This window comes from Tiliqua scincoides, chromosome 9, assembly GCF_035046505.1.
Source record: "Tiliqua scincoides isolate rTilSci1 chromosome 9, rTilSci1.hap2, whole genome shotgun sequence".
NCBI classification, from domain to species: Eukaryota; Metazoa; Chordata; class Lepidosauria; order Squamata; family Scincidae; genus Tiliqua; species Tiliqua scincoides.
This window is the reverse complement of record NC_089829.1, coordinates 17,440,191-17,467,555: the sequence shown is the minus strand read 5'-3', so window position 1 is coordinate 17,467,555 and position 27,365 is coordinate 17,440,191. Positions and strand designations below refer to the sequence as shown.

At 48.0% G+C, this 27,365-nt stretch overlaps 3 protein-coding genes across 4 annotated transcripts; 1 reads left to right on the top strand and 2 right to left on the bottom strand.

The window, feature by feature from the left end:
- Positions 1 to 5,174, bottom strand: GINS3 (GINS complex subunit 3). The gene is made up of 3 exons (XM_066637627.1): positions 4,947 to 5,174; positions 2,683 to 2,916; positions 1 to 984 (listed from the first exon to the last, which is right to left on the bottom strand). Exons 1-3 carry the CDS (start codon positions 5,136 to 5,138, stop codon positions 754 to 756), a joined length of 657 nt encoding a protein of 218 aa, XP_066493724.1. The 5' UTR covers positions 5,139 to 5,174; the 3' UTR covers positions 1 to 753.
- Positions 5,137 to 15,891, top strand: PRSS54 (serine protease 54). The gene is made up of 6 exons (XM_066637924.1): positions 5,137 to 5,251; positions 8,228 to 8,293; positions 9,649 to 9,820; positions 11,479 to 11,723; positions 13,088 to 13,203; positions 15,406 to 15,891. The coding sequence occupies exons 1-6, from the start codon at positions 5,137 to 5,139 to the stop codon at positions 15,889 to 15,891; spliced, it is 1,200 nt and encodes a 399-aa protein (XP_066494021.1).
- Positions 12,509 to 27,108, bottom strand: CFAP263 (cilia and flagella associated protein 263). 2 transcript variants are annotated; one of them, XM_066637115.1, is made up of 9 exons: positions 26,883 to 27,108; positions 26,113 to 26,236; positions 22,486 to 22,647; positions 21,835 to 21,990; positions 20,447 to 20,527; positions 20,114 to 20,269; positions 18,102 to 18,209; positions 16,730 to 16,885; positions 12,509 to 16,400 (listed from the first exon to the last, which is right to left on the bottom strand). In XM_066637115.1, the coding sequence occupies exons 1-9, from the start codon at positions 27,011 to 27,013 to the stop codon at positions 16,308 to 16,310; spliced, it is 1,167 nt and encodes a 388-aa protein (XP_066493212.1). In that variant the 5' UTR covers positions 27,014 to 27,108; the 3' UTR covers positions 12,509 to 16,307. The 2 variants fall into 2 exon arrangements, with proteins under 2 accessions (XP_066493212.1, XP_066493213.1); XM_066637116.1 differs by lacking the exon at positions 18,102 to 18,209.
- Between the last annotated feature and the right edge of the window lie 257 nt (positions 27,109 to 27,365).

The following is a 27,365-nucleotide window of genomic DNA, read 5'->3' as shown; positions in this document are numbered from 1 at the left end:
AATACTGTATAAAATCAAGAATACAAAATCTAGAGTACTGGAATATAAAATCTAGAATAACTACGAAGACTGGAAGCTGAAGCAATTTTTCAGGTGACCTCTTGGGATGGTATAATTTTAGCCTAGAGCAAAGCTACAGAAGAAGGAAGGGACAAGCAATAAAGCCCTAGCCCCTTCCTCTTCCAAAGGCATCACCATTTATACAAAAAGCATGAACAGTTTATTGCCCACAGCTTTCACCAGTGAATTCTGGGAGGGGCAGTTTTATAAAGTGCTGAGAATTCTTCACTAAAGATCTCAACTCCACTCACAAAATGACAGCTCAGAGAGGCCCAGGGGAGGAGTCATGTTGGTTAAATCACAGTTTGTGTTCTGTACTGTATACATGTTTAATATCAAGGACAATTGTGTTTCCAGTAGACATCATCCACAAGTACTAGGAAACAAATTATAGATTCTGAAGCCCATTTTTCCTCTAGGAAAAACCACAAAAAGCAGAACAAGTAGGCAAAAGTGAATAACCCAGGAATTTAAACACCAACAGCCCAACTATTTTACACAGATGATTCCAGAGGCATGGGATGTCAGCCAATATCTCTCAAAAACAGACTCTAGTTCTGTCTCAAGATTCTGCCAAGAAGGATTTCAATTCATAACCTGAGCCTCTGTTCTTTGTTGGTCTCTCACTGCTACAACACTGAACATAAATCCCCAAACTGTCCCCATGAAAGTTTTGGCGTGTTCTTCGTGCTCTCAGCTGTCCAAGTCAGTAAATTTTCTCTTTTTATAATTCTGGACCAAGCTGGATATTGTGATCTGAGAAGCCTGACCCATTTCCCAGGACTGGAAGTTATTCAGCCCCTCCTGGCCAGCTTGAAACAAGGCTCGCTCCAGCTCATCCAGCCGGGCCACCAACGCAGAGGTGTCTTCGTTGTAGGCATTCTGGGAGAAATCCATGATGCGACGGAATCGACCAATAAATGTCTAAAGAGGGAAAGAGCAAGTTAGAATAGAAGAAAGCCAACCTGGGCGCAAGTACAAGCAGCCAGCACTTTTGGCAGCCATCAACAGGCCAGGTTGTGGCTCTCTGGAGGCTGCACACAGAGGCAGAACACAGTTAGTAGAACACCAGAAAGTGGCACATTTACAATCCAATCCTATGCGTATCTCTCAGAAGTAAGTCCTATTGAGTTCAATAGGACCTGCTCCCAGATAAGTGTGTACAAGACTGTAGTCTCAGAGAGTGTACCAAATTTTACGGCACAGGAGATTCTAGGCAATTCTGCGCCATGTGCTAGACTACACACCATTTCATGCATCAGACCTTCTACTGTTAGCAACCAGATCCATGAGTTTAATGGCAGGAGACCCATTCATCTCCCTGGGAGCAGAGCCCATACAAAAGCAGCCAAAACCTCTTTGAAGAACAGTTAACACTTCACCAGACTTATATTAACACTGCTGTGATTTCAAAAACACCAGAACTAATGGGAGAGCATGACTGCATTTGCTGTATGTCCATTTAGGAGGCAGATTTACCACGCTGCTCTGTAGCCAGTCAAATAAACGGTCCCTCTTTCCTAATGACAGGGGGAGCCTGTGACCCAAGGTCATCTGGTGTGCATGAAACTTGCCTTGGGAGGCTTTGCCTCCTACCCAATTTGCCATGTGCCAGACAGGGAACGGCAGAGCCGCCTGCCCAGGCTCACCAAGTCCCTATGGTGACTATGCCACACAGCAGACAGAGACTCCATGAGCATGGGCAGGTAGCTCTGCCATTCCCTGTCCGGCATGCAGCAAAACCGAGCACTTCCCAAGTCGAGCACTGCACTGCCACTTCTGGGAGCTTGGTAACCTGGAAGTTCAGATTGCCATTCAAATAAATCCTTAGCCACAGTAAAGTTATCACTATAATTCAGCAGTAAAGGCTAAATTCATCAGGAAAGGAAGAATATGATTCATGTCCAACCCCACCTGCCTTTGCCAGCCCATTTTACTAATTGCTGCTGTGCCACACAAAAAAGGTGGCTCATGCCATGTTGTCAGAATGAGCACCAAGGTAGAAGGATAACAGCGTTAGTTCAAGCTGGACAAGGAGGTTTAACACTGCTATTGCCAAGACAAAGTCCCTTGCTCCCCTTCAACAATTTGGAACAGGTTTAAGGTTCTACAGGCGCAATCCTAACCCCTTATGTCAGTACTTTCCAGCACTGGCATAGCGGTGCCAATGGGACGTATGCTGCATCCTGCAGTTGGGTGTCACTCACTGAGGCCTCCTCAAAGTAAGGGAATGTTTGTTCCCTTACCTCAGAGCTGCATTGCCCTTATGCCAGTGCTTTCCAGCACTGACATAAGGGGTTAGGATTGCACCCTAAGTAATTTTATGTAACATGATGTGTAGCTCAGCACAACCAAGGAGAGCAACAGATAACACAGTCCACTCTGTTGTAATAGCCAACACCTTCTATATCTTTTTCCGGGCTCCAGAAAATCCAGAACTCCTAACTTCCTATGCACAGAAAAGCTTGGATGAGCAACTTAAATTTTACAAGTTAGAAGGGCAAGTTTCATACAAAAGGGTACCAGTCCACAAATGACATAATGCTACAGTACAGAGAGAAGCCAAGTCCACACAAGTAAAGCAAACACAAAGACTGAAAGTAGCAGAGAACAGCATTTTACCTGCAATATGGTCTGGGCTAGTTCAGGATTTTCAGGACTATCGAAATTCAGCAGCTGGGAGCCAAATCCATAGTAGTAAGGGCCCAGTTTGTGCAGGTCAACCACACTGGCATCAGCAGTGAACACTGTCCGCCAGCTCTTCTTGTAAATCTTAGGCAGCTCCACAGAAATAATCCTCCGCTTGTTATCGTACAAGCCTTTGGCCAACCAGAGAGGGATTTCCAGCTTTGAGCCCTGAAGGTCACACAGAGGAAAAGAAAACCCATAAAAGCTGAAAATTAAGCAGAGTCTTCAATTATCTATTTGAGAAACTGTTCTAAAACTTCTCCCAAAGAATTTAAGAGGTTCTCTCCTGAGAAGAGGCATTCCATATACAAGAACCACAATACTGGTAGCAAACTCTTAACAAAGTATACTTCAAAATAAATGACATCAGCTACCCATTTTGTACATTACACAGCATATAAAACAGGCATATCACCATTGTTCTTTTAACCCATTTTTGCCTGGCCTGCAGGTGTACACATTTGGTTCCTGTTGCATATATGCAACGCTGGGAAGAAAAGGCTTAAAATGTGCAGTAATATGGCTCAAACTCTACTAAAGCTGAGCTCCACATAGCTCAGAGTTCCCAGAAGTCCAGCAATGACATTTGACATTATGACTACATATATGAAACACCAAGTAGCTGCCAAACAGCAAGCAGAGGGGCCTGTGCAGCAGCACAGACCCCTTAGCAGAAATACTGGTTACCACAGAGTGTGTATTCACAAGGGAGTGAATTATCTATTTTATGGATAATTATTTATTTACAGAAATAAATATTTCTATATTGTTTTTCAACCACTACTGACAGTTGTTCCCAATTTTGTTTACTTCACATAAGTAAATAAATATTTCAGTTTAAAGACAGACCTCGGGAATGTAACCTGTACTTAACCAGTGGATTACTGACATTATTCTGACATAGCAGAACATATATTTTTTTAATGTTTATTTGCATGTTATTATGCTTTGTATTTTAATTGTGATTGTTAGCTGCCTTGGGTGCCCTTCAGGGAGAAAGGCGGAATACAAATCCAACCAATCAATCAATCAATATTCAGAAAAAAAGAATTCTTCAGAATGAATACATCTACAGACAAATTATTTGCAATGCAATTCAAATATTTTTTATCCTAGAATGAGATTCAATTCAAATATTCAATGCAATTCAAATATTTTTCATACTAGAATGAGAAATTATTGCATTAGCTTTGACATTATTTTTAAATCAATTTTTTAAAGTCCAGAACCATTTACAGTCAGTTCTCTCTATCCTCTGGGGTTAGGTTTCTGGTGGAAAACCTAGTGGATACTGAATTCGTGGATACTAAATCACTGAGCCTATGGTGAAAATGGGGTTAGGTTCCAGGGGACCTTCTTCATCATACACTCTAAGAAATTTGAAGTCTATGGGGCTTCAGACAAACTATCCACTCTATCCGTCCCCTGCATAATTTTGTATGTCTCAATCATGTCCCTCCTTGGGCTCCTTTCTTCTGGACTGAAGAGCCCCACAGAGCCCTTATCCCGCTTTCCAGTGTGGGTGCAGCTGCAGTGAAACCCAATGGAAGGGGACAAACTGTGGAGGCCTCTGTGACTGCCCCCCCCTGCAGAATGCAGCACATGCCCCATTAGCACAGCTGTGCCAGGGCTAGAAAGTTAGAAAGGGTTTGGCCCTTAGCCCCACCGAGCTCCAAGGGGCTTAATCCTAGGCAGGCAGCCACAGCGGTTAGCTGCAAGCTTTGTATGGGGGATCTGAGGCTGGGAGCCAGTCTGAAGCTCAGCTAAACCCACTGGCACTGAGTTTGCACAACCAGCCAGCCCATGCTGCAGAAACAGCAAGCCCTACATTGAATGCGCAACCTCCTGATTTTAGAAATGGGTTATGTCAGAATGCCAGATGCAAGGGAGGGCACCAGGATGAGGTCTCTTGTTATATGGTGTGCTCCCTGGGGCATTTGGTGGGCCGCTGTGAGATACAGGAAGCTGGACTAGATGGGCCTATGGCCTGATCCAGTGGGGCTGTTCTTATGAATAGAGCGCCTGGCTGCAGCAGGAACGACCCAGCCAATCATAGCAACCCCTTAGAGCAGAGTCCGGAAGCAAAACGGAAGTCCAGCCCTCCGCTTCCGGCTAGTGCCCTCCACATCCGGCTAGTGCCCGCCCCTCCTCGCCCGCGGGCTGTCGGGAGTTGTAGTCCCGCCGAACGTTCTCCTCACCTCAGGAACGGCCGCGTCGGCGGCGGAGGAGCCAGGCGCGAGGGCGGCTTTGCCCAGCACGGCGCCCAAGCGCGGCAGGCTGGTCTCGGCAAAGCAGGGTAGCCTCTCCTGGGACATGAGGATATCGGCCAGCGAGAGGAAATTCTCCTCGGGCCCCAGCCCGGGCTCCACCGGCGAGTAGGCCCCCAACATGGCGCCCAAGGAAGAAAAACCGGGTGCTCCCGCCAACAGGCATTCCAGCGCGCATGCGCAGTCAGTGAGAGGCGAGGCCGAGCCTCAGGCACTGATGACGTCACCAGGAGACAGTGGAGACGGAGGGAGGACGAGCTCAGTGCCTGCAGACCTGACTTTACTGCGGGCATCACAACTGAGAAGGAGAACCTAAAGGATGCAGGGTGTCACACTCATTTCATACAGGGGGCCTGGTGAGCGTCAGAAATGACGTCATCAAGCAGGAGGTGACATCTGAGGGTGGGAAGTTACATCATTCAGCAGAAAGCAACCATTCATCATCATTGATGATGAATGATGTCACTTCCCACCCTCAGCAGCAACCACATATATGATGATGAATGACATCACTTTCTGCTGAATGATGTCACCTCTGGCCTGAGCTCAGCAGGCACCATATATACGTGCCACGGTGGTGTAGTGGTTTGCTAGGAGGAAGAACCAGGTTCAAATCCCCCCTCAGCCATGAAGCTTCCTGGGTGACCTCAGACCAGTGATTTTCTCTCTACCTCACCTACCTCACCAAAATGTGATGTTTTGTGTTTTTATTTGGATGAAAACTGCTGGTATTTATTTGCATCTTTTTAGATTGTGAGCCCTTTTGGGACAGGGAGCCATTTAGTTATTTGATTTTTCTCTGTAAACCACTTTATGAACTTTTAGTTGAAAAGCGGTATATAAATACTGTTAATAATAATAATAATAATAATAATTTAAACACAAAATGGCAATGTTTTGTGTTTGTATGTGTTTTTAACCAGAAAAAACCTCTAGCTAAGGAGGGAGTACTATGTTACCATCTTAGGGACATCAGTAGATGGCTGTGACTGTGACTGAATGGCTTCCATCAGGAAGTTCTTCCTATGCGGGCCCCATTGGGGTCACAACCCACAGGTTGAAGAACACTGCTCTGGAACAACTGAGAACAAATCCACTCTATCTTTCACATGAGAGTCCTTCAAATATTTGTAGATATGTCATCTCTTAACCGTCTCTTCTCCAAACTAAACACACCGCACTCCTACAATCTTTCCTTATATGATATGGTCTCACCATTCATCTCATCATTCTAGTAGCACTCTTCCGGACCTGCTCTAGTTTGTCAATATCCTCCTTAAACTGTGGCATCTGGAACTGGACACAGCATTCCTGGTGAGGTTTGAAACAGAATACAGGGAAACCATTATTTCACTCACAGCCCAGTCCTATCCAACTTTCCAGTAGCCACAATGCAGCCTGGTGATAAGTGAACAAATGCTCCTTTGCCTTCAGAAAGCCTCCGTGACTGCCCCTCCATCACAGAATGCAGTGCATGCCCTGTTGGCACAGCTGCATCAGTGCTGCAGAGTGAGTTAGGATTGGACCACCAGTCTGGATACTTTACTTCAGTTGTTGCAACAGAATTGCATTTGCTTTCTCTGCTGCTGCATCACACTGTCAGCTCATGTTTTGTTCATTGTCTACGAAAATACCCAGTTGTTTGTCCCACATATTGCTGCTGAGACAAGTTATTTGTCTCAGCATTTATTTGTCCCCCATTTATGAATGTGCTTCAGATTTTTTCCTTTCCAAACGCAGTTTTACATTTATTCTTACAGGAGTTCATTTTGTTTGCATTTGCCCAGTTCTCCATTACATCAATATAATTTTGGATCTTGTTCCTGCCCCTTATGGCAGTTTCTCAAACTGTGAGTTGGGACCTACCAGGGGGGTTGCAGGCCAATTTCAGTTGGGTCCTCATTCATTTCAATATTTTATTTTTAATATATTAGACTTGATGCTACCATGATATATGACTGCATTTGGGGAAATATTACACATCTGAACTTTTAACAGACTACTTTGTACTGTATATGCTTTTAACAATGATAGCAAATGGGACTCCTGAGTACGTTTGGGTGGGATTGCAGCCTAGGATTATTAAAACTCTTCCTGCTTGATGATGTCACTTCTGGTCATAACATCACTTCTGGTGGATCATGATAGATTCCCATTTTTAAAAGTGGGTCCTAGTACTATAAGTTTGAGAACCACTGCCTTAGGCTCCTCCTCCCAGTTTGGTGTCATCTGCAAATCTGATCCTCATTCTAAACCTTTCTAAAGCTGTTGAACAAGAAGAAGGAGCCCTGAGGCAACCTGCTCCTCAGTGGTGATGAGCATCCTCTTATCCAACTGAAAAAAGGCCCTGTGGGAAAGGAGGAAGGCAAGGAAGGAATTGCAAGTGCCATGGCAACCATGACCTCACAGTTGTTGATTCTGTAGTGTCAGGGCCTGAGAGAACAAAAAGAGTGTGACACTTTGATAGTGGCAGGAAGCCAGAGGTTGCAAGACTAAGCCAAGGGTTCTTTGAGAAAAGTAGTTATTTGTGTCACTTGGGGATGGGGTGGGAGAAGGCTGTCAAGAGAGAAATGCTGTTTTGAAGTAGCAAGACTAAAATCATAGAATGGAACTTCCAGACAAGCCAACAGAAGGAGGAACCCAGTTAGAAGGAGATGAGGAGGAGAGGAGCAATTTACCCTCAACCCAGTGTGGGAGGAGGGAGAGGCACCCCTTATCCTCATCCCTGAATCCATGGTTCCATACTTTTGTTTCCCCCATAGACTGACCTTCTGAGGAACCTTTGCACATTTGCTGTAGAATCCCAGAGCAATTTTGCAGAGGGTCACACACCCAGTTCATGTTTGGCCCTGGTAAATGTTTCTGCACCATTGGCACAATGAACTGAGAGCATGACCTAGGTTAGGCCTGCCCACAATTCCCCTGCCACTGTGCACTGTGCAAGGAAAGCAGGGGACCCAAGAGTAGGCTGTATCTCTGGGAAGCTTGTCCAACAGCCTTGCTGGTCATAATTGAGGAACTTTAGGCTGAGATTATATTCTGGAAAAAAAATTACCATTGGAAAATTGGCAACTGTCCTGGGGATGCTCCCTTTGGCTGGAGTTGCACTGGGCAGCCAAACAAGCTGCTGGGGTTGATGATGCTGGGAGACCAGGGAATGGGCCTGGGGAAGGCCTGGACCAACCTTGCCTCCTGCTGCCTCTTTTCCATAGGGATCCACATGGGAGGCCTGCTTCTCCTGTGCTTGTCCATGGCCATCCTGCCCTCTTCTGTTGTGGGTGAGTGGAGTTCTTGGGGCAGCAGAACTCTGATGGTGGGAAGTGGAGCAACTATGCTTGCATTCTGGGTTCTGGGGGTACAGATGAAGGTACCTGAAAGCCACAAAGATGGGGACATGGGTGGTGGTGATGGTGTGTGTGTGTGTCTGTGTTTGTTCTTTGTTGCCTGTGGCAAACAGACAAGAATTCACACAATGCAATTTGAAATAATGTGAATTAGGCAAACCACCATGCTTTGCATAGACCCCATCTCTGCCCACCAGAATAGATTTGCAGATGTTTTGCTATTGTTTCATTATTTTTTCATCAGCACAGAGAGTGATTTTTGTCACGGTTAACTGGAAAATCTTGTGGCAAAGCAGGGAGACCAGCCTGTCATACCAAGTTTGTTCACTGTGTCAAGTGGCTGGTTTGTGCATGCTTCCAACTTTAGGCATTAGAAACCCAGGAAACAGCCTTCTGCCGAGTCAGACTCTTGGTCCACCTGACTCAGCATTGTCCACACTGACTGGCAGCAGCACCTCTCTGAGGATTGGAGCAAGAATTTTTCTCTGCCCTACCTGGAGACTGAAACTGGGACTCTTGTCAAGAAAAGCCCTGAGTGATGCCCCCTTCCCCAATGGACATTCCTTATCTAATCTTCCAGATTTTATTATAAAAATAGCTATGAATCCTACAATGTCAGGGTGAGCAAATATAAGAGCTGCTGCCCTTGGGGGACACCAATCTGATCCATGATGCAGCAATCTGATCCATGATGCACCAATCTGATCATCATGCATGAACCATGGTGTGGTTCACATTGAGCAGGGGGTTGCAGGAAGCAGCAAACACTCTCAGGATGCCTTTCATGCCAAGTCTGCCACTGCCCCCCTTCTCTGTGATCCATGCTTCCTGATTTCTTTAAAGGGACCATGTGAGGAAGGAGCAATGTGAAGAGGCAGGGGACTGGATCACTGCTTTCTGCATGATTCTTGGGCCATTGCACAGGGGCACACCAAGGGCAGTGTTGGTGGGAGCTTTGGGTCAGAGGTCCAATCAGCTTGGGCCATCCTTGCCTAGGAGATGAGTAAAGCCAGCTCTTCCATGACTATTAGATGGCATCCCTGTCCCCCAGTATATGCTCCAAGGTTTTGGCTGCAGGCAGGTAGAGTAGAGCCTTTTCTCATGGATATCCAGACAATGTCCTCCAAATCTGCTGTTGTTCTCTCCTCTGGAGGGTGTGTTCTGCATTCTGCACCACAACCCTGGCTCCTGGCCTGCTTCAGTATAAGGAGAAAATGCAGAGATAGCAACAGCCGGCAGGTGGGGATGAGCCCTGATAATCATCATGTGCCTCTTCTCCTGTGGTGCAGGCTGTGGCGTGCAGGTCACTGCTGCTCTCCCGAGCATCTCGGAAGGTCTGGTAGCTGTGGGTGAATTCCCTTGGGTGGTATCCTTGCAAGATCTCCATCAAAATCATTTGGCCGTTGGTTCCATCCTGAGCAAACACTGGATCCTAAGTGTAGCCTCCACTTTCCAGAACAGGTAGGAGGAGCAGAGGACGCAGGAGTGGGAGTCACAACAAGCCACTGTATGCATAAAGGGCCCAATGGACTTGGTAATCAAGGCATGGCAGTGATGATGATGATGATGATAACAGTATTTATATACCGCTTTTCAACAAAAAGTTCCCAAAGCGGTTTACAGAAAAAAAATCAAATAACTAGATAACATTGGGAAACATCTGCTCCAAATGGCAAAACCCTCCTGACCATTTGACAGGATGATACAGATAGAGTACAGCAATAGTTATCTTGGTTGTCATTCTTTCCAGAGCTTGCAATGGTGAGAAACTTCTCAGGGCCTTTGAGCCTGTCCACCTTGGGCAGGCTGGCAAGTACTGGAAACAGAGTTGCACCCTCAGCTACAGTCAAAGCGTGGGGGCAGACTGGGGCATATAGCCCCATCCATAGGGGATACTGAGGCAGAGTCTCCACTCAGTGCCATCACACCCTGGGCTTTCATTTCCAATCCTCCTAGTTGTAAATAAGTGAAACCCATCTATGCAGTGTTCAGAAGCCACTAGCAAGCTGAGAAAGGTTGTCACTGGCCAGCAGGTAGGACTTTTCTTTGCAGCTCCTTTTTCTGCACGGCTGCCATTTCCTGCTCCTCCACTCTTGCTGTCCACCTGGTCCCACTAGTCGGGCACTTGTCTCCTTTCTGTGAGACCTGTTTGCCTTACATTACCAGGTTTACTTTTTGCCAGCAGAAGGAACCAGAACACTGAAACAACAGGACAACTTCAGGAGAGATTGTCAGCAAGAAGGCAGCATACAACATCCCAATCTGTGTTACAATTCCAGTCTGGATCAGGTCCCTGGGTGGCCTCCTATGTCTCTAAGAGTAAAGCCCAACCTAGACAAATACACATTTGATGTCATATCTAGTTTGCCTCTAATCACTGAGCTGAAATTCTCCTATGGGTTGACTATAACTTGGTTTGATGGGAAGATCAGAAAGCTGTTTCTACCCTAGTCTCCTGTCAACTGGACTCTTGCTCTATGCATAGCTGTGGCCCAATCCTGCAAGGACTACAAACTTGTCAACTGACCAGAAAAACCTGGCCTGGCCTGCTCCTGTGCAGAATCACAAAGTGAAGTTTTTCATGCCATGGAGGTTACAGCTGTCACGTGCTGATGCCTCCAGATCAGGTTGCTGCTAAAGACAAAAGGAGAAAGGGCATTCAAAGTTGGTTACTCTAGCTAGCAAAAACGATGGTATATTTTGTACACAGAAGGTACAGTGGGAGGAGGACTGTGCAGCCCACCAGCATCCCCTGCCAAAGGTTTTCTGTCTATTCTCTGACCTGGAGTGCTGTTTGATTTGTGAGATACCTGCAGCACCCCCATGCAGGTGAGCCACTTCTCCCCCAGGTGGTGTTCTTTAAGCCTCCTGTCCACTTTGTCCACCTTTTTTTTAGCCCCCTGCCAGGGTTTCTGTGCCTTTAAGAAGTACCAAAACTCAGGTATCCAACTTTTCCCACCTCTTCCCTGGGGTTGAATGTCTGTCCCTATGATCAGAACCTCTGCCAGGAACTGGTGACCAGGAACAGAGGGGTGGAGTGAGCTGAAGCGAAGGGACCTAGGAGCATGCTTGTCTCTCATACTTGCCCCCCCCTTAACTTCCACTCTCTTTGTTGCTAGGAATCAGGCCTCAGCTCTGGTTGGGGTCACAGGTTCGAAGAAGCCCACTCTGGTCTCCATCAGCACCATCATCCCACACAAGGACTTTGATGAAATTACCTTCATCCACAACATTGCCCTCCTGAAGACAGCCACCCCACTCGAGTTCAGTCAGGCAGTGCAACCCCTCTGCTTTCCTCTCCAAGCCCCTCCTGACACAGCTTTGGGGAACTGCCAAGTTGCAGGCTGGATGCATCCTCGGGCAGGTGAGTCACTTCAGCACCCAGGCACCCACCTGAAAACAAGCATAGTCTTCACCAGGGGTGTCCAAAGTTTTTGGCTGGAGGGCCACATCATCTCTCTGACACTGTGTTGGGGGCCGGGCAAAAAAAGAATTTACATTTAAAATTTGAATAAATTTACATAAGTTTACATAAATGAATATTAAAGATGAACTTATATGAATGAATGAAGGTCTTGCAATAGCTCAAGGCCTATAAAAGGCCTTGCACAAAGCCAGGCTGGCCTTTCCTTTTGCTGCTTCTGCTGCATCACAGACGTGAAACTGCAAGCAGTGGCAGGAGCCCTCATCCCGCAGCTCACGCAAGAGGTCAAACAGTTGCCCTCACACTAAGAGCAGCTCCGTTGGGTCAGTGGGGGCTCCAACAAATCTCCGGAGGGCCAGAGGCTCATTGGAGACTGGGGGCTCCCTGAGGGCCGCATTGAAAGTCCTCGAAGGCCGCAAGTGGCCCCAGGGCAAGGGTTTGGGCACCCCTGGTCTTCACTGATGCCACCTCAGAGTTCCAGAGGGTGACAATGTGCTTTCTAGTTCACATAAAGCCTTGCTTGTTTTCCTACAAAGAGCTCAGGGAGGCGCGTGTGTGTGTGTAGTATTATGCCTGTTGTTGTCTTCACAACTAATGAGGATAACATCAGTCATGTTTTTCCATGTGAAGCTGCCTTCCTCCATTTAGTTCCTTTGCATCCGCTGACCTTTCTCCGGGAAAAGATCTGAGAGATTCGCTTTGCGTGTGACATTTATTTTTCAGATTTTAATATCACCCTTGCTTCAATGAGCTCAAGGTTGCATACATAGTTCCTCCCGTCCTTATGTCCCCACAAACCTGTGAAGTAGGTGAGGCTGAGAGAGAGTGACTAACCCAAGGTCACTCAGGAAGCTTCTTGGCTGAGCAGGGACTTGAACTGGGATTTTCCAGATCTAAATCCAACTCCCAAACTGCTACACCATCCTGGATCATCCTGTTCCCATCTGAATGCTTCCAAGATTTCTTTCTGCTGGACATCAGAAACATTCAACAACATTTTTTGAGGGCACTGAGATTCTTCTGGACTCTGTCATAGAACTTTTTGCACAGTAGCCCCACAGAAGCTTGTTGCATGGTCATTCTCTCAGAAGCACACGCAGGGGGCTAATGAGGCCATGCGCCTTTTCTCCTGCTGGTACTAGAGAGTGCTACGTCATTATCTTGGGCAGAAATGAGCTTGCAGCACATGAATATGGCCTGCACTTGGCCCTTTGATGGCATGTGTTATGGCCTGTTACCCACTTAGCTCTAGGAAGTTCATGGAAGGTTGGCCCTCTCTCATGCCTTGATCTTTGTCCAGACAGGAGGCGAAGCTCTAAGGAAGCTCTCACTGGTGGATGTCGACCCCTGTCCCCTGTACAGAATTGTCACCACAGAATGTGCCAGCCACAGGGATGGAGGCAATGTGCCTGGATGCCTGGTAAGCAGATTCCCTCAGCTCTGCTAACAGAGGGGTGATGAATTCACCTCTTAGGGAGGGCAAGACACCTTCCCTGCTTTAAAATAGTGGTTGCCTACCCCTCCTAGGGGGAGACCCTTCATTGACCCCACTCTGCTAGATAATTACCAGCAAATCTATAACACCATTTATGGACAAAGTGTCTGAGTAGCAGTGACTCAACTCCTGAAAATCCTGGATTAAATTATTTGGACCCATTTCAGTCTGGCTTCCCACCAGGGTTTGAGTCAGAAACAGCTTTAGTTGTCCTAGTTGATTACTTACACCAGGAACCTGAAAGGGAAGTGCATCCCTGTAGTTTTGCTGGATCTCTCAGAGGCTTTCAGTATCATCAACCATAGTATCTTTCTGCAACACCTGGCAAGGACCTTGGGTTGGAGGTAGATTTGTGCTGACTCCATAGGTTCCAGAAGGTTATATAGAGTCTCCTGCTCAATGCTGTGGCTTTTGTACATAGTCTCCACAGGGTTGTACACACAGGGTTGTCCCACTTGTACATGTTAAACGACAGGTCCCTCTGTTGTTTAACATGTACAAGTCATTCCTGAGGGAGGTTATCAGGAAATTTGGGGTTGGATGCCTCCAGTACATGCAATACCAAATCTACATCTCCATTGTATTCCATCTGGTGCTGGGGATGTTCTGAATGAAGTCAGTGATGGGCTGAATGAAGGAGAACAAGTGGAAATTAAATTTAGACAAGATGGAGGTGGTTTGTCAGGAGACATGCAATCCAGGTAGCAGAACATCAGCCTGGTCTGGATACCCTTCCCTTGAAGGACCAGATGTGCCGTTTCGGGTGCTCTTGGCCTCTGCTTTGCTCCAGATAATGCCTGTGGTTGGAGCGCCTTTCCCAAGCTTATGCTGGTGTGCCAACTGTGTCCTTTACTGGATAAGTCAGACTTGGCTATGTTTATCCACACACTTATTACATCAAGACTGGATTACTGCAGTGCAATACTACATGGTTACTGCATGTTGGGGTTGCCTTTGAAGACCACCATCTGGAAACTTCAGTTAGTGCACAACACAACTGCACATGTTTTGGCCTGCACCAGCCATTTTAATCCTATAACCACTTCTGTTGTTATACCAACTTCACCAGCTGCCAGTCCAGTTCTGAGTGCAATTCAAGGTGCTGGTCATGACTATTAATGCCCATTACTGTAATGCCCTAAACAACTTGGAACCAAGAGGTCTTAAGGCCCATCGTGCCCTGAGGTCAGCTGGGAGAGGCTCTACTAAGGAGTCCTGCCACTGATGGAAGTTTGGTTAGCAGTGATGTGGGTGGGGGCCTTCTTAGTGGTGCACCCTGTAGGTGTAACACCTCTGCCTGTCTCTCAAACAGGACTTTTCAGCTTTGCATTTGGTCAGTTGCCTGTTTGCTGCTGCCTTGGCTTGTTTCAATGTTCTCTTTGTTACTGTCACTGTAATGTTTTCTGGTTTTATTGTTTTGATCTGTTGTTTCTATTATTGTTTTTAAATGTTGGGCTGAGTTGCCTTGGGCACCTCCTAATCAGGAGGGGAAAGGCAGGAGACAAATATTTAAAAAGATAAAGAGAAGCCTGTTCAAGGAGCTGAAGCAGGGCAGGTGCAAGTCTGGATTAAGTAATGCGGTTCATCAGAGACCCACGGTTGAAATGAAATGCCTCACAGCAACCAAAGAGATCATGTCCCACTTTTGAGTCAGTGTTTGTAGAGCAGAGTCACCTATTAGCTGTGACTCTCATGTGTGATGGCTGTTGTGACTTGAGGCTCCAGGCACCTGACAGGAGTTGTAAAGGTGAAAGAAATCTTACATTTCTCACATGAGGTTGGCTCCTATGTTTTAAGAGGGTTACAGGGGGCTAAAACTCACTGCCCTGTTTCTATGACCAGTTCATACCTGCTGCTTGTGATGGTCCCTTTTCAGGGCCAGTGGGCTGCCAGGAGCATCAAGCCCCACTTTGCTTGCTCAGCTCAGTACAACTTTGAAAGTTAGGTGCTAACAAGCAATGTGGCAGCTTATGCTCCAGCTGGGGCCTTTTTACTGCAGGACAGAGCCAGCCATAACACCACACGCTCACACAGTTGTTCTGTTCTGACGAACCTGGGCAGGGGTGTGCTTTGTCATTCTGTTTGCAAGGCCCTGAACTTTCTCTTCCTGCTTTTCCTCTTTCATAGGGGCATCCAGGCAACCCGATCATGTGCCAAGTGTTGGACACGAGACAGTGGGTGCTGAAGGGGATACTGAGTAAGGGTGGCACAAAATGCTATGGCCCGTTTCTCTACACCAGGGTGTCCCATTATAGTGACTGGATTGTAGCCACTACAGCAAAGCAGGGAATGCCCGTCTCTCCCATCCTCGTGGGTAGACTCATTGCCTTCGGGACTACAACAGAGCAATACAAAGGGATTGCTACACCATGGATGGAGGCAAAAGCATTAAATTTGACAGTCGGTCCCGAAGCAGAGCATCCCCAGGAAAGTGGCGAAGAAGCACCAGGGCCAATCAGGCCCCAGGGCAGGATTCTTCCTGTCTACTATGACTACTACAGTGGGGAGATACTCCCTATTGCAACAGCAGCGTCCAGCCAGCCTCAGGGACACAGAGGGACAATCCCTGCAAGCCTATTGTTCCACCTTTTGACCTTCTGGGTGACCAACTGAGTTGTAGGCACCACTGGGACAGCTTAGGTTTTTGGGTGGGGGCAGGGAATGTGGCACACCTGAGCCATCACGATGAGGAGTGCTCAGTGCTGCTTGCCTGTTTTGAGAGTTCCTTTGGGCTATTAAATGGTAAAATCCTCCTTGGGATCCTCCCAATGCACTTGGTATAAAATGACTCTACAGAGGCAAATCACATACATACACAGCCAGATATGACCATTGTAAAGTCACTCCTCACATGAGAAGAGGAAAGGGAATAAGAGGTGATAAAGCTTCAATGAGACAAATCTGGGTGCAAAGGCCTTGCCAGCCAGAGGGGTCCAACTGGGGCTGAGTCCCCTGCAGTGGTTGCTGCTCTCTCCAGAGTTGAACCCAGGTAGCAGGACCTCTGAAAACTCTCACTCTCTCTCTTTCTGTTAGTGGGTCACTTGCTCTGGGAGGAGAGTCTGCAGTTGATGACTGGTCAGCTTTGCCTTATACCAAAGGTTGCGGTAGCTCTTCAAGGCCATCTGGAGGATACAAGGGGGAAAAAACAAAGGCAGTCATGAGCAAAGTGCCCAGAGGCTCCCCTCTTCCTCCTGATCCCTTGAATTGCAGTCTATCTGGGAGTAGCTCCAGACTGCTGCTTAACTCAGCTTCATCACCTTGGTGCTGCTAGGAATCTGGCCTGGGGCTTCTAAGAAAAATGGGGAAGCCCTCTTCCCCCAGCAGCTTTCTTCCTTGACTTGCTTTGCAGAGGCATTGGAGGGAAGGGCATTCAAAGCAGGTAGCGTTGCAGTCAACTGCGCACGTCATATTTGCTTCCTCCTGCCCTGCCCTGCCCCCAGCCTGGCCATACCTCTGCAATTTCCACCTTCCTCTCCCAGATCTTGATAGTATTTTCAAGCTCATAGACTGTCATCTTCTTGTGGACGTAGCTGAGGACAGGGGGCACTCTGTACATGGCCAGCTGCTTCCGTAGCTTTCTGTTCAAGTGTTTGGCTATGCTTTGTTCCTGTAAAAAAAAACAGGACAAGCACTCTGACAGGAAGCTTTTCCTCTTTGGCTTCAACACCTGGATTTTGTCCAGGGTGAGCAGCAGCCTGGTGGTAGTGGTGTTGGATTAAGGTCAGGAAAACACCGAAGGGGAAGGAGGAGTTCAACAGCCCCTCCTCCAGTGCTGCTACTCCAACCTGGCTCTTTCAAGTAAAAATAAATCACGTCTTTTGGCTCTTGGTTTGGTGCTCCAACAGGGAATCCACCCTCCACTCATACTGGAGAGAGATGTGGCTTCTTATCCTGAATGTACAACCCACAGAGATAAAAGGGCATCACTTGTCTGCTTTCCTGAGAGGGGTGCCTCTCTCCTAGCACCCAAAGGATCCCTCCTCCATTGAAAACATTCACACTTATGTGTCCACAAACATGAGGGAGAGGAACCTAGGCAGGTCCCCAATATGAACAATTCCATTTCCTGGCCCAATTGTGTACAAATCAGGAAGTAAGCGGTGCACACCATCTCTGAGTGACACACAATACTCTGTCATTGTAGTGGATTTTCTGCTAGAACAGTTTGAACCAGTGGTGTTGCTGGGGGTGGTGTTACCCAATACAGAGTTCAGCAACCTGGAAGTCTGGCACCATCACATCACACATCACTTCCTGGTTGCCAGGCTTTTGCTGCTGAAGGGAAGAGAAGTTGGTCATGGTGTACTAGGTGTGCATGCAGGTGCATGTCAGCTCCGGTCACAGCAAGCACCACTGGCACAGTGAACACCACTGCTCTTTGACTATAACAGAGCCTCCTGCCAACTGGGCTGTGGCATGTCTGAGGCTGGTGCGGCCAGGACAGGAGTGACACTGGCACCCCCTGAGCACCCTCTTATGGCTGGTACCAAAGGAAGACCGTACCCACCCACCCCCCGCCCCTCTGATTCTATGCCACTGGTTTGAGCTATACTCTGAACCAGAGAAATCAGCAACTGCCCAAGAAGATGTGAAGATTGGACACTAACAGTGCAGTGACATGATTTGCAAAAAGCCCTCCAAGGCCCACAGTGTTGCTGCTGCAGAACCATCTCACGGTTCGGTCGAGAAGGAGTGATTCATGATACGCACCCATGGTACTGGAGACCCGCTTCCCTTCCCGTTAAAGTGCAAGTGGAGTGAGTCCTGGCCACGCCAGGTCTCTCCTGTGACTCTCCTCCTCCTGCGACCGCTTTGGCTCCTACCTCCTCCACAGTGAGGCCTTCCCATTTGATTTTTTCCAGTGAATCGAATCTCTGGGCAATCTCTTTCACAAGGTGGCTGGCCATTGCTGTGGCATTTTGCAGCTTCTTCTGAAATACAACAAGAAGGCCCTGACTTGAGGAGGGGGTTGCAGGGTGCCTTGTGACTACCTAAGAAGGAGGGAGAGTCAGATGGCAACGCTTCCAAGCAGCCACTAGACTGATTTGGCTTGACTAAGTGCTGCCTAAACACACTTCCACATCTCTAGTAGCTCGTGAGTAGCCACAACTGGGAAATGAGGTGTGCAAGTAGTCAGTGCATACAGTGTGCCCAACTCACCAGAGGGACCCTAAATTTATTTATTTTATTTACAATATTTTTATTCAGTGTTTCTCCCTGAAGAGATTCAAAGCAGGTTACTAAAAACAAATGCAAAAAAATACAGAAAACATAAAATAAAATTTTTAAAAGCCAATTACAAAATAAACGAAAACCCGTGAAACAATCTTACAAACACTACTCTACAAAAAAATTCAGAAATAAGAGTAGCAGACACCACCAGTAGCAGGCAGGAAGGGCCCAGTCCTATCCCACTTTCCAGCACTGATGCAGCCGCAATGCAGCCCCAAGGTAAGAGGACAAATGTTTCCTGACCTTGAGGAAGCCTCCACAACTGCCCCCCCCACCGCAGGATATAGCACACACCCTGTTGGCACAGCTGCATCAGCGCTGGAAAGTTGGATAGGATTAGACCGTAAGCCTCTTAAAGTGAGATGTCACTCAAGAAGACAAGAACTCAGAAGGCTTGTCTAAACAAAAATGTCTTTAGGCCTCACCGGAAGCCTCCAAGGAGGAAACAGTTCTTAAATCAAGAGGGAGAGAGTTCCATAGAGTTAGTGCCACTACAGTTTCTGATTTCCAGACCATAAGAATCTACTCATCTACAAAGGCTGAGAGAAACAGCTAAAGTTGTCCTGATTTTTCCTGCACACTTTTTAAAGCTGTTTGATGTGCCATCTTGACCTGGACAAGAAAGTGGACTGTGGGTTGGGTCCAAACCCTGTCTTATGCAGGTGCTGTCTCCTGCTTGTTCAGGAGGAATATGATTTCCTCTTCCTTATCCAGCCCCCTGTATCCCCCCCCCCCCAAAAAAAAATTGCTGCTGAGGGTCAGGAACCAGATAGTATGTGGCAGAGGGGCTGGAGAGGGAAAAAAGAGTTATAAAAAAATCACATCTCCTCTGTTGCATGAGTAGGAGACAGCACTTGCGCAAGACAGGTTTTGGATCCAGCCCTGAGCTCCAGCTATTATAAGTGTGATAGCCTCTCTTAAGAGCATTTGAAGTATCTTCTTTCCTTGTAGGGCCCACAAGGCTGACAGAGACTGTTGCTGCAGGCAGCAGACTGGGGGGGGGGGCAGTGCCTCCCATTCTCTGTCCTCCTCCTACTCTCTGAATTCAGAAATGAAAAGGGGAGTGGAACAAAAGAGGAAATATGGGAGAGAACAGAGTGTTGGGCTAGAGCATCTCCAATCACCACTCATCTCTCCTCCACAGTTCCTCTTCTGTTCTGTTCCCCCCTTCCTTCTTGAATCTAGAGAGTGGGAGGAGTGGTGGAGGCTGGTACACCACCTGGTAACAGGGGCTGAGGCCTTTGGTGAATCCAAGAGGTGCTGGGAGGCTTTGGCCAATGCCAGTGCCACCTCTCACAGTACTCGTCACCAGGCTCCAGTTCTCTTCAGCATTCGGGGGGGGGGCACAGCCATTTCCATAATGATAAGTTGGGTGTGTGGGAAGGTCCATTCTGTGAAGAGGGTGAATTGTGTGCATGACTAAACAGACAAGGTCATTCCCCCTTCTCTTGTCATCCCTTTCCCCCTGCAGCTTTCTTGATCCAAAAGGCACTATCTTCTGAACCACAGTATCAGGTAATTCCTCTCCAAGCTACCTTCTCAGAAGGTAGCATTTACACAATTGCCAGAGGGTGGGAGTGGGCAATGGATTTGGTCTACTTACTTTGTAGAAGTTGAGGATCTGGAGAGCACTGCCCACAGTCAGCTTCAGTTGCAGCAGCTCCTGGTTTCGCTCATCAATCTTCTCCAGGAATTGGGCATTCTCAATCTTCAGTTGCTGGAAATCAACCTCATGTAGGGCCTCCCCCAGCTCCTCCTTCTGCAGACCAGCAAAAAACAGAGATGGTTACGTAGTGCCCCATTTATCAAGACCGAGTGCCCCATTCATCAAGACGTTCTTGAAGGAACGGAAGAGAACAGCAAGTACACGACCCGGCTCTCTTTGTCAGTCTTGCCAAGAAACATCTTTGAAAATTGACCACCAAGGTTCACAGACCTGTTTGAGCTGCATCTGCATCTTCTTCTTCTGGACTTTCAGGGAATCATTTTTCAAACGCATTTTCTCTTTTATTACATCCTGAAAAAAAGAAGGAAAGCCACCTAATTTCTTTCTCAGGCTCCAAGTCTGTGTACAGTGTGCTACCATCCCAATGCAATCTCCAAAGACACACATCAGTAGAGCCATTCTGGATTCTCTCGGTCTTTCTCTCAGTCTAGAAAAACCATGTACTATTACATGCAGAAGGGCTATCATCAAAAACATGCATGGCAAAACCATCAATAGTGCATTATCCATCAGGCACACTCCACAGTAGGCCTCTATCCAAAGTGGAGCTTTTACCATACCACTCAACTCTAGTCAGGGCCTCTGAGAAGGGAGTACAGGGGGTATATCATATCTGGGCCTGGGGTCAAAAAGGGAGCCAAGGAGCCAAATTCACATTTGAAAGGAAAAGAGAAGGGCCCAAAAAGAAATTTGTACCCCCTGATAAAATTCCTCTCAGTGACTCCAGTCCCAGAATAGGAACAGAAGCCCTCATACAGAACAGTCCAAACTAAAAACCCTTGAAACGAGGTGCATCACAAGAAAAATAAAACATCCTAAGGAAAATGAAATGACAGGAGTGTAAACAGGGATTTGTAAGGTTGGGTTGCCATCTTTTTTTTACTGGTTCCACTCCTGTGCCTTTACGGTAGGTTAACATGAAGAATGGTAGCCTGCTAATTGAGCCCTTTGGTGCCCCTGCTATTTGGGCAAAGAGACATCTTTTAAAGTGGTGCGCTCTTATATTTAGCAGGGGAGAGCAACTATCCCTCTTTACCCCAGCATGGAGTCTTTTCCAGTGGGTGTTGCTAATATCTCTTTTCCATCTCTTTTTAGACTGTGAGCCCTTTGGGGACAGGGAGCCATTTATTGATTTGTTTTGCTATGTAAACCACTTTGTGGACTATTTTTTATTGAAAAGCAGTATACAGTATAAATATTTATTAATAGTAATAGCACAACTTTTTGATGGAGACAAAATTATGAGGGGAGGTCTTAACTGTTTAATGCAGGAGAACACAGGAGCAAGGCTAATAAAAAAATTGGCAACCATGAGGTGGGGGGGCCTTGATGAAGACATGAGTCTTGACTTCACAAAACAAGAACACTCTGAAATGGCACATAGCCAGAGGTGTCCAAAAACATTTCACTATTTGGTGAAACCTATGATGGTGTCTCATAGCCATTACCCCCAGTCCCAGACAGATACTGAAAGCCAGGGGCCTGGCAAGCTCACAAGCTGATTATAGTCACCGTGCCCAGCCCCAGAAGCCAGCATTACTGATGTTATAAGAGCAACATGAGAAGATCAAGTTGACAGCAAAATTCTGTTCACGAACCCTGGTGTGGATCTTGTCGTCCATGTATTTTAGCACCTTTTCGGAAGCTATGACACTGCCTTTCTTCTTGGTTATAGTTCTGACAATGTCTTTGTCAAAGTCCACCATGGCTTTTTTTATGTCAGCAATGCGAATGTCTGCTTCCTCCAGAACAGCCTGGAGGATTTAAATCACATTGTAAGTTCAAGACTTACACATACATGGATAATGTTCAGTATTAAGGATTCGGGAGATCTCACATCATGTTAATAATATTATTATTAATAATAATTTATTAAATTATTTATTACATAAATAATCACTGAGTAATAAATAATATTTATTGAAGTATTAATACACTTTCATACTTCAATAAATTATTTCAAAGATATTCCAAAGTCTCGGTATTTTTTGCTTACTGGGCCTTGAAAAATCAAAAGACCCTGCCTATAATCATGGCTAGCTGAGCCTCTGTTTTAGCCATAGGCTCTATTGGTTGTCATGACTTTTACTGCTGAGTGGGCCAGAAATGGCACCCTGTCCCTCCCACTCATTGCTCAAGGGTTTTCCCTGAAGTCAATGTGTAGTTCAGCAGAGGTAGAATAAACAGTTCAATATGGGAGCACAATCAAAGAGGGCTAGTCGTACGCCATGACACATGGGCAACTATACCAAGTAGTTGTGCAAGAGCCGATCTGAGTTCTCTTTCATCCGCTGCATGTCTTCTCTTGTCTCATCCAACTCCCGCTGTGCAAGGTCGCATTTCTGCTCCACCGTCAGAAATATCAGGTGGTCAGTTGTTATCCGGGATTTAGATCTGCGTCTGCCTCGTGGCTGCAATTCACAAGAAAATACAAGGTGGCACATGGGGCTGGAGCAGAAGCCACAAACATTGCCATCAGTTGCACTTGAGCACTGGCTGACCCTGCATTTTGGTTTCCAACCACATACTGAATTTGACACTGCATTTCCCCCCCCCCCCCGACCAAATATAAATGGATGGTGAGTGACTCATTGCTGAATGTCTTGGATAGGATTTGTGGGAGACTGGACAGAAGGATGATCTACTGCATGGTCCACTGAGAAAAAAACATGGCAACAAGATGGCTAATTCATCATTAGCTGTGTAAAATGCAGAAGTCAAATTAATAGAACACTGGCCATTAAATAAAACAGCCTGTTTGCTTTCTTTTTCAGTAATTGATTACATTTCAAGATTCTTTGGGGAAATAAAATAATGAGACAATGCAGATTCTTGTTTGGTTCCTATGAGTCTACTAAAAGAGCCAGAGAATCTACTGCATCAGACATTGTAAGACTGATGACTGAATCTCCTCTGTTATTTCCAAAGGCAGCTGCAAGGTGGCGGAGGGATGCAATGGCTAGGAAACAGACATCTGGCTTGCCACGTGATTACCAACTTTCTTGTTCGAGGGAGCTTCTGTACTTTTGCAAGCTTCTTGAGGAAACAATTATGATTCAGTGAAGCCAGGTCCAGCAGCGGGATGGAGCAATGGGGGAGACAGCACCTGCTACTCTGCACAGCAACCTTGTTAGAACTGGAAGCTGACATTCCTTACTTCCAAACCCACCTTCCCACCTGTGCCATTCAAGAACAGCTCTGCCTGTTTTACAGCTGTGTCTCTGGCTCTGGGTGGCAATGTGGGGCAGCAGACAGACAACTGTGATCCTGCCTGCAGTTTCCTTAGTTGTCTTCCAAATGGAATTGGTGACGGGAGGGGTCACCCACCACCACATTGGCAGGGCAGTGGGCAGGGTTGTCCCCAGGAGCTGCACGGTCCAATGTAAAACATTTTTGCAGGGGCCCCACCCCTGTGGGCCCCCCTTCTCACCAAGCAGCTGTGGCAATGAGTAGCCACTGTGAGCCCAGGGCTGATGGTGCCATGCATGCACAGTACCTGAAAGTAGATGCTGCTTCCAGAAGGCCTGATTTTGAGCCAATCAGACGCAAAGGTGGGCAGGAGCGTTCACACAGAGACACTTTGCTTGCCATTCTGGCCTCAGGAGCCTCTGTGTCAGTGTATGGTGCTGGCTGCAGCAGCTCTCCTTGCTGCCTTAACGCAGGGCCCAATTCAGCAAAATCAACTTAGGCCCTAAGGCTGGCCCTGACTCAGGGGCTGACTTGTAACCCTCACTGTGACCTGAGCTCTAGGCAAGGGCAAATGCAACTTGCCCAACTTACAATCTTCCTGGTTACTACTGGTGTGATCAACCATGTGCTTAGGCTGAATGACAGAGGGCAGCTGGCTGGAGAGACAGATGTGCAACATTGCCTGTTGTGGCAAGCATTCAGGAGGTAACTCCCATCGCTCAGATCTGGGCACTGCTTTTCAAGGTATACATTCAGAGTTCAACCCTGCAAACCCCCATCATCATCTGCTCTGATTTGTATCCCCCTCCTCTGCAGCCACTGACTGTCCTGCTGACATGGCTGGGCCTGCAGATCGAATGGCTGGCCTGGATCTTTGCACACCCCCCATCCAGTATCACTTTTCTCACCCCAATCCTGTGTACCAGCTCAGGTGGCAATGCTATCCACATTTACCTGAGTAAGGCCCAAATCCTAACCAACTTTCTAACACGAACACAGTGCAAACAGGGCATGTGCTGCATCCTGCAGTTGGGTGGCAGTCATGGAAGCCTCCTCAAGATAAGGATTGTTTATTCCCTTCCCTGGAAGCTGCATTGCCTTTACCTCAGTGCCTCAAAGTGGGTTAGGATTGTGTCCTAAGTCCCATTGACTCTAATGAGATTTACTTCTAAGTAAATACACTTAGGTTTGGGCTCTCTGTGAGCTACTGGGGTACTCGCAGGCTTCTACCTGCTCCAGCCAACTTTGCAGTGATCAAGGTAGCCATTAGCAACAGCAAATGAAAACAAACACAACAGTCCACCAAAGAGACAGCACTGTCAATAACCCTGCCCTAGTAAACCAGCTGAACCCAAGCCCAGACAGAAGACAGAGCTTTACACCCATTTCAGAAGGCCAATGCGAAGAAATGCACACAGGTGGAGGGTGGGAGTGTCATTCCACAGCCTCAGGCCCACATTTAAGCACCACTGTTCTCCTTCTGTGCAACACTGGAGCTTGAAGCAGGGCTTGTGAAGAGGCATGAGGGCAGTTGCAGCTTCTCTTGTTGCCTGTGCAATCTCTCTCTCTGCAAAAGGGTTCTTTCCAGCACAAAAGTACTGCTCTCCCAGCAGAACTGGAACCCTTCTCCACACTAGCCTTTCCCCCAAGGAGCTGTGGGGCTGGTGGGATGTTCTGTGGACAGTCTCCCCCCTCCCTCAGGGGTTTCAAACTCCCCTCTGCAACACCTTTTGGCAGATCGCATTTACCAGCCTCATGTTAGACACACCATGCTGGCTCACACTGTTGAGGGCACTGTGGTATCCATGCACCAGGCACAGAATGGCAGTTTACTGACCTGGCTGATGTGACTACATCAACAGCATTGCTATGGGCACCAAGGACATGCCTGACAGTGTTGCTGCTTCAGCTCTTGGCTTCAAGAGATATCATTTTCACAGTCAGCTTTGCTGCTGGGAGTGCACTCTGGCCACCCTAGGACAACACTACACTGACATAAATGACATCACTAGACTAGAGCGGGGGGGGGGGGCTGGATGCCCCCAGACATGGGGTTTGAGGGGGCATGTCACCACACCTCCTGAGCCTCCCTTTGGTGAACTTCAGGCCACTTTGGGCCTAGGCACTGTACACTCTAACTGTGGATCGCGTTTTCACAGCTCACTGTGGTGGGGGGCAGCTAGGATGGAAACAGCCTGAAGATCTCTGAAGAGAAGTAGACTTTTTATATCTAAATCAATGCAAGAGCCCAGAAGGTCAGGGGAAACTGATTATGTCATTACGTCACCCCCAAACTTCTGGAATGCTCCAGGTAAGCGCCGCCACCCCAATTGTGATCTGTGGTAGGGGCGCCTCTGACTGACATGGTCCTGTCTCTCCTCACACCATGGAGGAACTGAGAGAAATAGGTTTAAGCAAATGAATGCTTCTGGAGCATGTATTGGGAATAGAAGTGAAACAGGAAACATGTTTCAAAGTGAAGCGATGAAGTTTGGGAAGAAATTTGAGACTCTGAAGGCACCAATAGAAGGTGTGCACATCCACGGAGCAGGCCATGCAGCACTCCAGAAATGGAGGAGAGGCAGGGAGGGGAAATCCTTTGGGGGCACCTCCCTCAAACACACCTTATTGACTGCACACAACAATAAGAACACCAAGGCCTGTCAAATAGCAGCCCAGGAGCTTACATATTGCACTTGCCCCACATCCAGCAAAGAGCCGTGTTTCTCAGCAGCCACATCCCTTGGCTCCATCCGATTGAAAAACTTCTCAAACATGTCAGTCTCGAGTTTGAGCAATGCATTGATTTGCCTGAAAAGGAGAGGCTTGTGAGTGTAGACACAGCAGATGATCTATACCCAGGGTTAGAGCCACACAAGCCACATTGCAGAGCAGCATCTCTGGGGTAAAACAGGTCAACCCACTCTTCAGGGAGCAGGGCCATTACACTCAGACTTGGAGTTCCACAGACACTTCATTTTAGTGGAAGTCCCCCAGTTCTGGTGTTAGGTAAGGGGGAAAAGAACATCCCACTATCCACTCTATTGGCTTGAAACCTATGCACACTTTCCTGGGAGTAGGACCCATTGACTATAATGGGACTGACTTCTGAGTAGCCAGGCATAGGCTTGGGCTGTAAGGCTTGAAACCTGCGCACACTTTCCTGGGAGTAGGACCCATTGACTATAATGGGACTGACTTCTGAGTAGACATGCACAAGAAAAGGCTCTAGGGCTGCAATCCCATCCACACTTTCCTGGGAGGAAGCCCCGCTGACTAGAATGGGGCTTGCTTCTGAGTAGCCAGGCATAGGCTTGGGCTGGAAGCCTCAGTCGTGCCCCCCCTTCCGCGGGCTACGGAAGAGCCCAAGCACCGCAGCCTTTCCTCCGGGCTGGAAGGGAAGGGGCCGGGGAGGCGGAAGTGTGGAGGAGCGCTGCTGGCCCCTTCCGGCGCTCACAGGTTCTCGTGCACGAGGCCGCGCAGCTCGGGCAGCTCGAGGCGTCCCAGGTCGTGCAGCTGCTGCTCCTCGGGCGGCTCCCGCGACTCCCCGGTGCGGACGCTGTCGCGCTCCGACTCCTCGTCGCCCATGGTCTCCGCCTCGCTCGTCGCCGTGACAACGCGCGAAGAGCCGGGCGCTCGCAGCAGCCTCTGCGCGGGGAGGGACGCGCTCCCGGCCGGCCCGCCCCTCGCCGCCTCGCCGGGCGGCTGCAGCCCCGGCCTCGTCCCGGGGAAGCTGGCGGCGGCGGCGGCGGCGGTACCGGTACCGGCACCGGCGCCTCCCCCCAGGCGGGGCGCGGCGGGCCTCTTCGTGTCCATGGCTGGGGAAGGGGCCGAACCGCCGGCGCGCGAGGGCTGCCCGCTGAGGCGCGCGAGGGACCACGGGGGGAACTGTCCTCCCTCCCTCCGCCGCCTAGGAACAGCACAAGCCTATGAAGGTCTA

What these genes read in the sequence shown, in the direction of transcription:
- CFAP263 (XM_066637115.1), bottom strand. Translation starts at nt 27,013, where the DNA reads ATGGGCGACGAGGAGTCGGAGCGCGACAGCGTCCGCACCGGGGAGTCG. An exon ending in ACGACAAGATCCACACCAGG is followed by an intron (nt 20,528 to 21,834) that starts GTTCGTGAACAG and finishes TCTTTTTTTCAG; the next exon opens with GATGTAATAAAAGAGAAAAT. An exon ending in TGCAGATGCAGCTCAAACAG is followed by an intron (nt 20,270 to 20,446) that starts GTCTGTGAACCT and finishes GCTGGTCTGCAG; the next exon opens with AAGGAGGAGCTGGGGGAGGC.
- GINS3 (XM_066637627.1), bottom strand. Translation starts at nt 5,138, where the DNA reads ATGTTGGGGGCCTACTCGCCGGTGGAGCCCGGGCTGGGGCCCGAGGAG. An exon ending in CCGACGCGGCCGTTCCTGAG is followed by an intron (nt 2,917 to 4,946) that starts GTGAGGAGAACG and finishes TGTGACCTTCAG; the next exon opens with GGCTCAAAGCTGGAAATCCC. An exon ending in TAGCCCAGACCATATTGCAG is followed by an intron (nt 985 to 2,682) that starts GTAAAATGCTGT and finishes TTCCCTCTTTAG; the next exon opens with ACATTTATTGGTCGATTCCG.
- PRSS54 (XM_066637924.1), top strand. Translation starts at nt 5,137, where the DNA reads ATGGCGCCCAAGGAAGAAAAACCGGGTGCTCCCGCCAACAGGCATTCC. An exon ending in GCCTCCACTTTCCAGAACAG is followed by an intron (nt 9,821 to 11,478) that starts GTAGGAGGAGCA and finishes CTTTGTTGCTAG; the next exon opens with GAATCAGGCCTCAGCTCTGG. An exon ending in CTGGATGCATCCTCGGGCAG is followed by an intron (nt 11,724 to 13,087) that starts GTGAGTCACTTC and finishes TTGTCCAGACAG; the next exon opens with GAGGCGAAGCTCTAAGGAAG.